This window comes from Hirundo rustica, chromosome 4 (assembly GCF_015227805.2).
Source record: "Hirundo rustica isolate bHirRus1 chromosome 4, bHirRus1.pri.v3, whole genome shotgun sequence".
NCBI lineage: Eukaryota > Metazoa > Chordata > Aves > Passeriformes > Hirundinidae > Hirundo > Hirundo rustica.
Window position 1 is genome coordinate 40117215 of NC_053453.1, and position 15069 is coordinate 40132283.

At 40.5% G+C, this 15069-nt stretch overlaps 1 protein-coding gene across 1 annotated transcript in view; it reads right to left on the reverse strand.

Annotated features, from left to right (window-relative positions):
• Positions 1–15069, reverse strand: part of PPP1R12A (protein phosphatase 1 regulatory subunit 12A) — a 124087-nt gene that overhangs the window by 63755 nt on the left and 45263 nt on the right. Inside the window, 1 exon segment of the mRNA XM_040063360.2 lies at positions 14189–14319. Coding sequence (XP_039919294.1) covers positions 14189–14319 — 131 coding nt within the window.

A 15069-nucleotide genomic window follows, 5' to 3' on the forward strand; every position in this document is an offset into this window, starting at 1 on the left:
TTCAAGTATAGACCCCGATAGTCCCGAGGGTCAGGTGTTGTTAAAGACACAGTTCGTCACCAAGTCCTGGCCCGATATTAAGAGGAAATTAGAAAAAATAGAAGACTGGCAAGAAAAAGACGTAAATGAGTTGTTAAGAGAGGCTTTAAAGGTCTATCTAAGAAGGGAGGAGGAGAAAACCAAGACGAAAGCAAAGATAATGGTGGCTGTAGCAAGAGAAGCGATACAAGATCAAAACCCTCCCAATCGGAGAAATACCAAGTCAGGGGGAGGAAGGGCCTTACCACCTTGGAAAACTCCTGGGAGGCCGGGAGAGGACAGAAAATGCTTCTATTGTGGGGAGGTTGGACACATAAGAAGAGAGTGTCAGAAATTATCCTTTGATGAAGCCATCACAAAAGAACAGGATGCCTTAGAGAAGCTATTAAAGGGCGAAAACAACGAGGATTAGGGGTGTCATGGGCTCTATGCACTAGGGGACCCGATGTACCACCGAGGTGAGCCCATAGTAAATTTTGAAGTGGGTCCCCAACACGAGGAATATGAATTTTTAGTAGATACTGGAGCAGACCGATCCAGTATTAGGAGGCTTCCAGTGGGAGTTAATGTCGGTTTCAGGAGAAAACCAACTTGAAGTGAGAACCACCAGCATTAAGCTCCTGAATTTTCTGGGGGAAAAAGGGCTGAAAGTATCAAAAAGGAAATTACAATTCGTGAAACCAGAAGTGACCTATTTGGGGCATTTGATTGGCAAAGGATACAAGAAATTAAGCCCTGAAAGGATTGCTGGAATAATAGCAATACCTGCTCCAAAAACCAAAAGAGACATAAGAAAATTATTAGGCCTTTTCGGGTATTGCAGACATTGGATTGATGAGTACACCCAAAATGTGAGATTCCTTTATGATAAATTGGTAAGTCCAGAGCCCATAGAGTGGACACAAGAGGATGAAAAACAATTGGAAAAACTAAAAAACAAGTTGTCCACCGCACCTGTCCTGAGCCTGCCCGATCTGAAGAAAGAATTCGATCTATTTGTGAACACCGAAGGAGGAGTGGCCTATGGTGTGTTAGCTCAGGAGTGGGGAGGGTGCAAAAAGCCAATTGCTTTTCTTTCCAAAATATTAGATCCTGTAGCCCGAGGGTGGCCAGCCTGTCTGCAAGCTGTAGCCGCCACCGCAGTGTTGGTTGAGGAGTCCCAAAAGCTCACATTAAATGGAAAAATTCAAATTCATACACCTCATGATATCAAAACAGTTTTGAGCCAAAAAGCCCCGGGGTGGGTAACCGATTCCCGGATCCTGAAATATGAGATCACTTTAATAAACTCGGAGAACTTGAGGTTAACAGTTTCCAAAAACCTGAACCCTGCACAGTTCCTCTCTGGGGAACCACCTCCAGACTTGGAGCATGATTGTCTGGAACTTATGAGTCTCCAGACGAAGGTAAGGGAAGATTTGGAAAGTACTCCCTTACCTTATGGAAAAAGGTTATTCACTGATGGATCATCACGAGTTCTAGAGGGGAAAAGGGTTTCAGGGTATGCAGTGGTAGAAGGATCCACCATAGAAGACATTCAAGTTCGAGAAACGGGAAAGTTACCCTCGAGTTGGTCTGCCCAACTCTGCGAAATTTATGCTGTAAAAAGGGGACTAGACCTATTAGGAGGAGACCGGGGAACTATTTACACCGATTCGAAGTACGCTTTTGGGATAGTCCATACCTTCGGAAAGATCTGGGAGGAACGGGGATATCTCAATTCAAAAGGGAAAGACCTAGTGCATAAGGAAATGATAAGATCAGTTTTAACGTCCTTGTTAAAACCCATTGAGATTGCTGTGGTACATGTAAAAGGACATCAAAAAGAAACCACATTTGAAGGGAAAGGGAACCAACTAGCAGACAAAGAAGCAAAAAGAGCAGCTCAAGACCCCAAAGGATCAATTAGAATATTAGCCTTAAATGAAACATCAGAGGAAGAGGGAGGGGAAGAGAAACCGAAGTACGATAGAACAGAATTAAAAGCGATCAAGGACCTAGGAATGAGGAAGGGAGAGCATGGGGAATGGTTAACTCCGGATGGCAGGAAGTTTTTGAATAAACCCCTAGCCAGAAGGATTTTAACCGAAATTCACGAACTAACCCACTGGGGAACCCAGGGATTATGTGATCATTTCTTAAAAGAAAACTTTCGCATAGGAATATACAGCATAGCAAAAGCCATAACGCAAGGGTGTACGATCTGCCAAAAAGTCAACCAACGGATAGCGAGGAAAGCCATACCTGGAGGGAGGGAACTAGCTCTGAGACCATTCCAGAGTATTCAGATTGACTTCACTGAGATGCCTCAAATCCAAGGGTACAAACATCTATTGGTCATGGTCGACCACCTTACTCATTGGATAGAGGCGTTCCCGACCAAAAAGGAAACAGCGGAAGTAGTGGTAAAAATACTCCTAGAGCACATAATCCCTCGGTATGGGTTAGTAAATAACATTGATTCGGACAGGGGAACTCATTTTACTGCTAAAATTCTGCGCCAAATTGTTAAAGAATTAGGCATAAATTGGAGATTGCACACCCCCTGGCACCCCCAGAGCTCAGGGAGGGTGGAAAGAATGAACCAGACCCTTAAAAACGTATTAACAAAATTAATCGAAGAAACACAGTTAAATTGGTTAAAGTGTCTACCCCTAGCTCTCCTGAGAATCAGAACTAGGCCAAGATCGGATATAGGGGCTTCCCCCTATGAGATGATGTTCGGGCTCCCCTTTCTTTTAACAACCCACAGCACCGGGGAATATATAGAAGGTGATACAGCCGCCCGAAAGTATTTACAGACCATCGGTAAAACACTAGAAAACCTCAGAATAAAAGGGTATATTCCTCAGACTTCCCCACTCGACGCTAACATACATCAAATAAATCCTGGGGATTGGGTTTTAATTAAATCTTGGAGCACTACCCCATTGACCTCAAAATTTGAAGGTCCTTTCCAGGTACTCCTAACCACTCATACCGCGGTACGCACTAAAGAAAGAGGCTGGACCCACATCACTAGAGTAAAAGGACCTGTGTCACCCCCAAGTGAACCCCCAGACCTAAACCAACCAGCTGACTCTTCCGATTGGACGGTAACCCCGCAACTGGACCCACTAAAACTGACGTTTAAAAGGAAAACAAAAACTCAGTAGAAGACTGGAGCAACTCAGTTGAGCCCCAGAGACTGTTAAAGAACTGTGATTAAGAAATTAATTCAAGCGAAAGAAAGTTATTATAAATCACTTGCTGTTGTATTAGGTTTGAAAATTGTTGACATTGTGTAATAAAAGTTCAGTTAATGTTAAAAGCAGTTAAGCAAATAGATAAGTAAATTAGAACATATATTCAAATTTCTCTCCTAGAGCAATCTTTAGAAGGGCGAAATAACCAAATTAACCTCCGAGTGGAAGGAAAGATAACTACAGAACCCTAAGGACTAAGCGCGGAGAGCCCCTAAGTCCCAAGAGGCAAGCCCAGGTGAGACCAAAACAATCATGGTTCATACTGGACTCTTGGGGAAGCTGATAGGACTGATACTAGTCCTAGCGATGAATAAACATACAGAAGGGGCCGCTTGCACAAAGTGCTATTCACCCATCTATGATGGGGAGGAAGGGTTCATACGAATGTAAACCCCACTTGTTTTGAGGCTGGACAACTTACCTCCTGCCAAGAGGAAGGTAAGAAATATTGGGTTGCTAAGAATATAGCCAATTATAGGCAGCGTCTGACTGGAGAATGCCCTATGAGAGAATGGTTCTGCTTAGAAAAGATAGACAATCAGGAAGGGGCCTCAGACCTAGTGAAAGAAAAACTCTTAACCATCAGAGAAGATGAATTAAGTGAACTCCCCAACAAAAATTTACAATCAATACCAAGAACTCAAAAGAATTGATGCGAGTTAAACTCGATCAAAGAAAAAGAGGGGGGATTGAGAAAGATAAAGATTTTAACAAAGGGTCCAGGCCATTAGTTATTAGCAGTTAGTAGTTAGTTGTGGGTATCCTCTGTTCTATGTATCAATGTTATCTGTTAGTTATCTGTTTAATGTACTGTTGTACCCTAAAACCCAATCGTAAATGCACTGATTCTGTGGTTCGAATGTTACATTCATCCCGTCCCGTACTTTCCCTGCACCCCTACCTTAGTCTGTAAGCCCTGCTGCTCTCCGAGACACCGCCCACATACCAGCCTGCCCATCAACTTGGGGGCCTCGCCCACTCCTCGCCTGCTCTGGGCCTGTCACCGCCTCTATGCAAATCGAGTATAGCCGGAAGTGAGTCTAGAACCAAGAACCGCTCCGAACAGCGAGCCCGATCAAGACCCGGAGAGACGGAATGCAGCGCTGAGTGGGGAAAGAGCCAAGGTAGCTGCCAGTATCATCTACAAACACCGAGAGGAGTCGCCATAACCTCTGAAGTCCCTGCTAAGAGTCACCCCCCCTAGACATTCGAGCCATCAGCGAGCCTACCACTCTGTAAAACAACATTACTATCACAGTACGGTTTCTAGCATCACTCAGTAGAACTGAACTTGGTCTGACCCCCACTTAGGTACCAGCGATCTGCACTTCATAGCAATTGTTTACATGTTTGGTCTGCTCTGAATATCCTTGATATCACTCTTCTTCCAAAAGAAAATCCCACTCTTCATTCAAATTTGTTAAGCAGCAACTTGTCTGTAATAGAGAGGTTTCAAATAATTCCTGTTTTAGTTTTTTCACATCATAGCCACTGTTTATAGAAAACTCTCACATTTCTGTGTCTTAGTATCTAAATTGTACCCAAATAACTCACTTTCATAAATACACAGCAGTCCTTATGTGTCTAGACATACGATGGCTACATCTACATGCATTTTAGAAGAATTCAAACATCTCTTATCCTGCCCCAGTCAGAAATAAGACTAGAAAAACACATGCAGATTAGGATCATTTGCACTGAAATGATGCAGTTTAGGATAGCCAACAAAAGACATGGCTTTAAGACATGATAAGTAGGTCATAAATTGCTTTAAGTAGACTAGACTTTAAGTCTATTGTATGCGCCAGAATAGGGTCAAACTCACAACAGAGAAAAACACTCAAGTAAAAGCTGAAAGAAAATAAAAATCAAGATGCACAGAAGTGACAATCTATACCACAGCCTTGTTTTGTCCTAGAAAACAATCCTCAAAATCAACTTTGCTGAGAATTTAATTATTTTTATATCAGATAACTCAATAAATACTATATTCAGTGTTCAACAGCACTAATAATTCAATAGACTCCACAGTCTAAAGAGAATCTATCCCCACCTCTGTCATAGCAACTTTGAATTGGTTGATGAGGCCCTCACTTGCACACCATACTCACCAAGCCTTTGTGCAATTCAGGACTTGGTTGCTCGTGTATCCATCTAGAGCTGCTCTCCCACGTTTTAGTCCTGCCTAGAAAATAGGAACTTTACTGGTGCCAATGGGCAGTTACAAACAATCAGCCAGGAAGGACCTGAGTGTTGTTTCTTGTGAGTCTATCCAAGCTCTCAGGTTTCCATATCTATCACTCTTCTGTATGTGTTCTCTTCCACATGTACGACATTCAACCTCAGAATTCAGTTGTAAGGCATCTACCCTAAATTGTTCTCAAGAAATCAATAAAATCAATGTTTTGTGAGAAAACAAGTAAGATCTCTCCTATCTCACTTCTCAAACCAGGATGGTTTCTTTAGACATCAGCTCAATTTTCAATTTCTTTTTTAGCCAAAAATTAAGAGTTCTCTGAGCATTACGATGGGCATCAGTCACTTGACCTTTCATTAGACTGAATGAACTGCTAAACTGCATTAAAAGAAAAAATTATATTTTCCATTAAATCATGTTTCTGAGGAAGATATCTCTGAACTTAATTTCTATTACATTTACATGTTCTTCTTTAGAAGAACAGGAACACTCACAAAATACTACTACAGTATTAGATGCACAGAGATGCAAGAGATGCACACAGTAACCCAATCTGAAAGAAGGCAGCTCTAGAGCACACACTTTGTGCACTCTAGAGTGATCAGCTCTCCTTGACTCCCTCATCTGAACAGACATGGATGAAAATTGGTTAAGTCCTATAGTTTCCTCTAACCCTCTAACCTATCAGCCATATTTTACTGTGTATTTCTGTCAGCTGGGTTTTATGCACACATCAGATCACAGCTACACAGTAGAAAAGATTAAATTCTACCACATAATGACATGATTTCAGAAAGGGAACTTAGCCATCAACCTCAACAATTTCATTAGCATTTCATTATTCTTAGGACATACATATATGCAGCAAAAACAAGCTGGAAACAGGACACTGCCACAGTACATCTTCATAAAAGAAAATGCCAATTGATACTGCCTCACTGATCCTCTCCCAGTTTGTCCACTATTTTATCTAACAGAATTTAGCTTTATCCTTGCAGATAACTAATAAAAGTTTAGAGAAGAAGGAACTTTTATGTTGCACAGAGCATCACACTTTTGCGTTGGGGGAGAGGACACTAAGGGACACGTGGTTTTTTCCCAATCTCTTTTTCCAGAACGAAGGCAGCAAATGGAAATTAACTGAAAGAATCTTCTAAAAGTGACCTTTTCACAGCTCTCAAAACAAACACTGCAGCTTTACCAGTATCAGCTTGTAACAGTCAGTCATTCTTCTAGAATAGCTGTTTTCCCTTGGCTGGGAATACACCTTCTTTTCCTGTTTTTGTCACATGGCTTGTTTTATCCTTCTGAAGTCCTGTTCTCATTTTCTTGAGTGGCTTGTATGATGTTTCATCTTTGCCTGCTTTTCCTTTTAATTCTACACCTCCAGTTAACACTTCCTAGTATTTACATAAACATTTTGGATCCTGACAAAAACACCCCTTCACCTTGAAGCACCTCTGTAAGATCACATCCCATACCAGTTGCATCATCAGTTTGCATGTGGTTTACCTCAGACCATGACCTTTACCTTGTCGTTCAAAAATCCAAATTTCTGATTATTCTCCAAAGATCCATTTCTGAATGTATCACTAGCCATATCACTTCCTACTTACTTAATTAAAACTATAACTTGGAACCAAGCTGAAGGAGATAGGAACCATCCCTGACATTTTTATTAGGGCTTTGCCTAAGTAGTGTTTTGCTCTTTAGAATTAAAATGGGTTACAACAAAAGAGTTTAGATTAAAAACTCACTAGTAAGTATATGAACAGCTTCAGAGGATCAAGTTATTAAAACTTTGAGAGAAAATAGATTTTAAAAAAAAGTGATTTGAAACATACTTTCTGGCACCAACACCCTCAGATATCATGAAAAAACACTGAACAGTACCAAGTGGTTCAGGCTTGTGAGATGGGAGATGAAGCATGTGACTTCACCACTGAACAGGCAGCTCTACTCAGCCAGGCTTCTGATCAGAAGTACAAAATATGACTGAAAAACATCTTAGACATTTCTTTTTACCTGCGTATCTATGCCAAGTGTTGCTGGCAAGCCAGGTCAGCTCAGCGATCCAAAAGAGAATAAATAAAGCCTCCAAAGCCCCTAAAGGCTGTTTTTATGCCTATAGTTCCCACATTGTTATGTGAACATTAAATAATGCAGGAGGGAGGGTGGAGGAGGCAAAACCAAGGGCGGGAGTATCCCCCTGTCTCAAGTTAGATTACCCTAATCAGGTTGTCAAACTCCACTGAATTCTCCTGACTAGCTGTTGCCAGATGAGCACAGGTCCTGTCCCACAGGCAGGACTCACTACCAGGCAGCACCCACAGCAGTCCCCCCAAGGCAATTAGAGTTGCAAGAAAAGCACCTATCACTGAACATCTGGATATCCAATACAGGTTTGCAGGATTGTCTTGGAGTTCTCTGTCTATCAGACAAGGATCGCACTGTCTTAATGGACTATTACTAAAATAGGGAGATCCTGGGACAATGGTTTGCAAAGGCTTCAGCAAACAAGTTTGGCTGAGTTCACTTTCAGGTGTCTGGAAGGACAGACGGGTGTTAGCAGCAAGCTTGTGGTTACACGCAAGTCTTTAAAAGTCTGCTTTAAATATTAGGGGAAGAAGGGGATATACAACATAGGAAGCTTTAGGCAGAAAGGAAAAGGGAATGAGCTGTGTTCTACACCATCAGAGCTGATCAAACTACTATCCTCTTCCTAAATAAACTGATTGAGGAGATTCTGAACTTGAGATATTTTTCTGTTTCTGACTGTATGATTATGTATGCTTCTGACTGTATGCTTCAGCCCTTAAAACCTCTTAAATAAAGAAGGTGTATTTTGAAACTGTGCTAAGTCATAGGATTTGTATACTATGGGTATTAAGCATGCTTCTCAAACATAGAAACTACCATACAGAGTTAGTCAAAGTATCTACTTAACATCTCCAGACATAGTAACTCCAAGGAGAATAAAAGTAGACCAAACACATGCTACTCTTTACATAACACCTTTCTAACTACTTTCTCAATCAGATTCCATTTGTATGTATTCCGCATTAGTATTTTTTAATGTATCCACCCTCCGATTTCTCATCCCTTGAACCCATGAGGAATTTTAGTATCTACAGCAACATTTGTCAAACTGTTGTAATACCTACTACATGAAGGTATGAAAATGCTATTCTTCCTTCAGCAGACATCTCTCTCCTCCTTTGGTTTTCGTGATTTTTTTTTTGCAACAAAACCGTAATTGTTACTGACTTTATGATAGTTTTGAAAAACACTTTTCTTACATCTCTTGGAAGATGCATCTCTCATTCTGGGTAAAATGAAAAAGCATTCCTATTGAAGTAGTTTAACTGTAGAGTTGCCTCTAAACAGCTGCAAACAAAGTTCAAAATACATCAACTACAAACTCACAACTAGGCCTTGTGGCCTACAAAGCCCACAAGAAAATAACTTTTAACACAAACTTTAATTATTGAACAGAAGAGAAATTTCTACTATTCGGATTTATTTTAATCTGGTGGAATACATAGCAGAGAGAAATAAAAAAGTAAGGATTTTAAAATTATTTCTTAAATGTCACTTTGCACTATTTTCCCCTTCCCCATTACTTTTTGTATTCAAAAAAAAGTTATTTGTTTATTCCCTCATACTGAAATAATATACAAACTTTTCAACCACAGAATAAATCCATCAGATTAAAAAAATCATTATACACAAGAAAACAGCTGTACAAAGGTAAATTTAAGGTTCCCGGCCATTAAATACCACCTTAAAGAATGAAAACAAAATTTCTCTTCAAGTCCTCTTGCATTCAAGTTTCTTTTCACATAACTATAATTTTACAAAGCACTTAATGTTGACTTCTTAATTCATACTAACAGATTAGTGGATTAAAAAAAAGCTCATTTGGGTAAAGCTTTCTGTGTATGAAAAAATATGGAGAACAGAAAAGAGAACATAGTATACAAAAGCCACCTGTTACGGCAAAGTTGAAGAATTTTGATTTAACACACCTGCCTATTACAATTATTTGTAAAGTTATTTACATAATCATAAACTAGATGAACAGCAATCTCAATCGACAATTCTAAAATCAAGAGTATTCAAAGAATTTACAGCAAGCTGAAACATTCCCAGCATTTACAGATGTCAGAAACAACAGGAACAATTGCCTTCCATGCCAGAAATTTTGCTTTTGCAACACAACTCCCCCTTTGCAAGCTGACACATTATTACACACTAAACTATGTTCTTTGCTGTATTCCACTTGAAGTGGCCTTCTACAAGATGAACATTTCTTAAAGCGGAAGACGCATTTAGAAGAGACAGGATGCATATTCAAGGGAAGATGGATACTCCGTAGGAGCACAAAACTGAAATGGCACAGGAGATACTGCTGGGAAAAGCTGTCACAGGAGTGGTGAAAACAGTGGAGGATAACAGGGACAGGGAATGAACCTGCAATGACAAGCCCACAGACCAGATAGTAAAGAGCAAAATAAAATCCCAGCAAGTGGGAAGCCATGCCACAAATTCACTCAGCCCACTAGCAATTAGCATGGGACCAAGGCAAGAACATTGCTGAAGTGGTGGCTTCCTGATCCAGAGTTTTTTTCAGAGAAGCTCCCTACCACCTCCATATTCTGTACTTCTCACAGATCTCCAGCACATGGGTGAACTCACTCAGGAACATCTGAGTAGCAGCAGAGACTACTTAAGAGTAATGGGTACATTACAGCACACATACATACCTTACAGCAGGCTTCTTGTACCTAAAGGGGCCTGTAGGAGAGCTGGAGAGGAACTTTTAACAAGGGCATGTAACAACAGGAAAAGGGGGAATGGCTTCTAACTGAAAGAGGGAAGGTTTTGAGTAAATATTAAGAAGAAATTTTTCACTGTGAGTGTCATCTACAGGGCAACCAAGGGATTAGGACCACCCAGAATGGTTTTAGGAAACGCAGGTCCTGCTTGACCAACCTGATTTCCCTTCTGTGACCAGATGACCCATCAACTGGATGAGAAAGGCTGTAAATGTTGTCTACCAGGACTTCAGAAAAGCTTTGGACACTCTCTCTCAGCATTCTCCTGGAGAAACTGTCTCCTCTTGGCCTGGTCAGGTGCATTCTTTGCTGGATAAGAAACTGTCTGGATAGACACACCCAGAGAGTGGTGATGAACAGAGTCACATTCAGCTGGTGGTTGGTGTTCTCCAGGGCGCTGTATTGGGGCCAGTCCTGTTTATCATCTTTATGGATGGTCTGGACAAGGGGATCAACAGCACCATCAGTCAGTTTGCAGATAACACCAAGTCCAGCAGGAGTGCTGATCTGCTGGAGGGCAAGAAGCCTCTGCAGAGGGATCTGGACAGGCTGGATCAATGGGCCGAGGCCAACTGGATGAGGTTCAGTAAGGCCAAGTGCTGGGTCCTGCAGTTGGGTCACAATAATGCCCTGCAGTGCTGCAGGCTGGGGACAGAGTGGCTGGAAAATGCCCAAGGGATGAAGTAGCTGGGGATGCTGGTGACAGCGGCTGAACATGAGCCAGCGTGTGCCCAGGTGGCCAAGCAGGCCAATGGCATCCTGGCCTGGATCAGCAATAGTGTGGCCAGCAGGGCCAGGGCAGAGATTGTCCCCTTGTACTTGGCACTGGTGAAGCCACACCTTGAGTGCTGTGTCTGGTTCTGGGCTCATGTCTATAAGAAAGACATTGAGGTGCTGGAAAACACCCAAGAAGGGCAACAAGGCTGGGGAAGGGTCTGGAGCACAAGTCCTACGAGGAGTGGCTGAGGGAGCTGGGGTTGTTTAGCCTGGAGAAAAGGAGGCTCGGGAGAGAGATCTCTCCAACTCTCTGAAAGGAGGATGTAGCCAGGTGGGGATTGGTCTCTTCTCCCAGGCAGCCAGTGACAGGACAAGAGGAAATGGCCTCAAGCTGAGCCAAGGAGGTTCAGGTTGGACATCAGGAAGAATTTTCTCACTGAGAAAGAGGCTGCCCAGAGAGGCTGTGAAGTCACCGTCACCATTCAAGAAACAACTGGACATGACAGCGTTATGGTTTAGTTGTCCTGGTGGTGTTCCGTCAAAGGTTGGACTCAGTGATCTTGGAAGTGTTTTCCAGTGCAAATGATTTTATGGTGCAACACCAGAACACGTTGCCCAGAGAAGTCATAGACGCCCTATTCCTGGAATTGTTCAAGGCCAAGTTGAACACAGCTTGGAATAACCTGATCTGGTTGTAGATGTCCCTGCCCAATGCAGAGAGAGGCTAGACTAGATGACCTAAGAAAAGTCCCTGCCAACTCAAATACTCTATAATTCTAAGATTAGAACTAGAATCCCTAGTTCAGTTGCTTTCTTAAATATAATTTTAGATTTTGAGACACGCAAGCCTGAAATAATTGAAGCATGCTATCATGTAATATTTTTCTTATGAATTTAAAAATACAAATTGTCAAATTACAAATTGTAAACCAATTCTAAATATTAACTAATTTTGCATATTTGGACAATTTAAAAGAGTTGCGCTATTTCAATAAGCAAACTCCAACCAAATAGTTAGAAAGAAGGAAGAAAGCCCTAAAAAAACTAAAGATGGCAGCAGAAGAAGCAGAAACATGATTGCCACGCCCCCTATTTGAGAAGCACAAAAGCACTGCAACAGGCACTTCCATAGGAGAATGAGAAAGGGAAGCGGAAGTCAGACTCTCCCCAGTCCTTTATTAACAAACTTAGAAAACTCCATAACTCGTCCCCTGACTGTTTTCTCTCTTGCACAAAAATAGGTGCTAAAAGTAAAATATATCAGATTAAGTCCCAGGCATGCACAAACACACATTCTCATGCCTCCTGGGAATGAATCCTCACTAAAGCAGATGCTGGATACAGCACATACTGTAGACTAAACTAAAATAAAATTTCTAATCTCTGGTAGTTTATTGTATCACCCTTTCACCTTCCCCCAGTTTTGCTTCAGCTGCAAATCGTGGTTTGTAGAATTCATTTTTGTAAATTATTTGAAGCTGAGATCCTGGAGAAGCAGTCTGAAGAAGATCTAAACTCTATGGGCCTCATCAGATATAAATATTGCTCTGCTCATGTCAGGTTACCTTTCTCAGTTGTATATGGAAATATGTTTCAACAGCTTATCTTCAAAACTCCATGTACCTTATGGTAAGATAACCTTATGAAACACTGCTCTTCCAACAACTTAGATGTCTCACATCTAAGTGAAGGACTACAGTTCAATAAACCCATTTCTCTATCTATTGAAAATATGCAGAAAGGTTCAGCTCAAATCTGAGAGAATAAGAACCAGATAGATCTCAGATATCCAAGTCAATAGTGAAAAACTGTTCAGTGGAACAAGGGACATTGCTCTCTCTTTCCTATATTTGTGAACAAGTGCCTATATTTGGCTGCAATGCCAAATCAAGATCACTTAACTGAACTTTTTCCTATTGTGAAATAAAGCCAGGTGTTTTACTTCCACTAAACTGAAGAAAGGCTTATATTATCTCATTTTGCAGGAAAATTCTTGTCATAGTATAGCCAAGACATTAACACTTCCAGTGCTCATGTAAGGGGGATTACAGCTTCAAACATGTGCATAGTGTAGAAAGGCAGATTACAGTTAGTGGTCACACAGTGCCTCAGGTATACCAAGGATACACGAAGCACGTCACTCTGTGAACACCTCAAAAAAACCCCAAAAAACCAACCTCCCCCCCCCAAAAAGCCCTCACAAAAACCAGGGAAAATTATATACTAGAGTCCCCAGAAATTTTCCCTCCCCTTTAGACTGCAGCAAGTAAAACTATCAAAGTCGCAGAACAAACTCACAATTTTCATTCTTCACCTCTGTAATTAGTACACAATTACATAATAAAATACCACTTTCTATTTTATCCAAATCTTTCACTGGATCAGATGTCACAATGAGTTTAGTAAAATTAATGAATTTTGTGTTTACCCAAAGGGGTTTAAAAAAGACTTTATTACCTGCTTAGCTGCAACAACAGCGTGCTGAATATGCCACATATGCCACATGCCTTCTCAAAAGAATAATTTCTGGCTCAAACAGACAATCTCTCAAAAATTTGATTTTAGCACACCTTCAGTGGCCCTCAACAGACTTCAAAAACAACAAAACCACTTCTGGATTTCAGTGAGTAAGCTTTAACTAATACTGAAATAGGCATCTAACTTCTACTGTAGGCTTTTGTTCCACAGCCAAAAGAACTAGTCAACTGTTCTATACAACAGCTGAAAAACAAACATTTCAAGACTGCAAATACAACTGTAAAACTTATTTCCTACATACAGACTTATTCAGGAGAATGTTTCAGACTACTAAATGTAATTTGGAACATTGTCCCAGTGCCTTCCCCCACAAAAACCTTTCTACAGAAAAAAAAAAAATATAAAGAAATAATCTGACAGTCATAGGCAGTCTTATGTTTATGTTTGTATCTACCTAATATGCAATGTAAAAAAACTAGAAAGAGAAAATGTAACACACAAAGTTATAGATGTGGCACACTTCACAATCAACACACAATACAGAGCATTCTTCCTCACTACACATCACAGAGGCAACTAAAAACACAATTTATGAATACTATCTGTTTCTATTTACTCTCTAGAGATGCATTAGCAAAATACACAGATTTTAAAAATAGAGGAAAAAGTCTTACTCTGCTATATCAAGATATCCACAGGAAGCAGCTGCATGTAGAGGTATCCAGCCTTCATTATCTGGTTGATTAATATTTGCTCCATTTTCCACCAGAAATTTCACCATATCTACGTTATCATCTATACAAGCCTACAAAGAAAGAAAGAGTTAAGAAGTAAATTCATATCAAAGTTGTTCTACAATTTTGTGCATCTTTAAGCAAAACTTTCAGAAGGAAAGGTAAGTATTCTCAGTTCTGATGAGGAAGTAGGGGGTTTTTTTGTTGGTGTCTGACAGCAAGACAGGAAGAATTTGAGAGATAAACAGCAGGTGCTCCAGATTTATAAAACTTTTTGAATAAATGAGTTTAAACAGTTTAAAAAAGCAAAAAAATATTATTTTCTCAGATAAATGCATTCTGGGAAACCCTTTACAATCCCCCCTGAAATCTTATTCTCCAATACAAAGTGGTTCCTCAGGTCTTCACTTTGTCCCAGGCCCAGCTCAGCCATTTGAGTGGATATTAAAACTGAATAAATAGCTACACCATGAAGTAGAATTGTGACTAAGAGCTAGGGAAGCACTTTGAAAATAATACCATAATGTGATTTTACCTGTAACATAGATAAGACTACAGAGTATGAAGGGGATGCTACATAGTATTTCAACATCCCCCTACTGCTTTCTCCTGCAGTATATTCTATACCACCATAAATCTTTTAACACTCTGTTAATCACTCCTTTTTATAAACTTATTTGAGTATCATTTTGGCAATTGCAAAAATATCATCATCTACCCACATCTCTTAAACAGTGTTGCTCAGTTGCAGAACTACTGCCTTTCTCCAGATCTCCATCTGACTTCTGACTTCTTGACTGACTTCTATTTTGCCTTTCTTC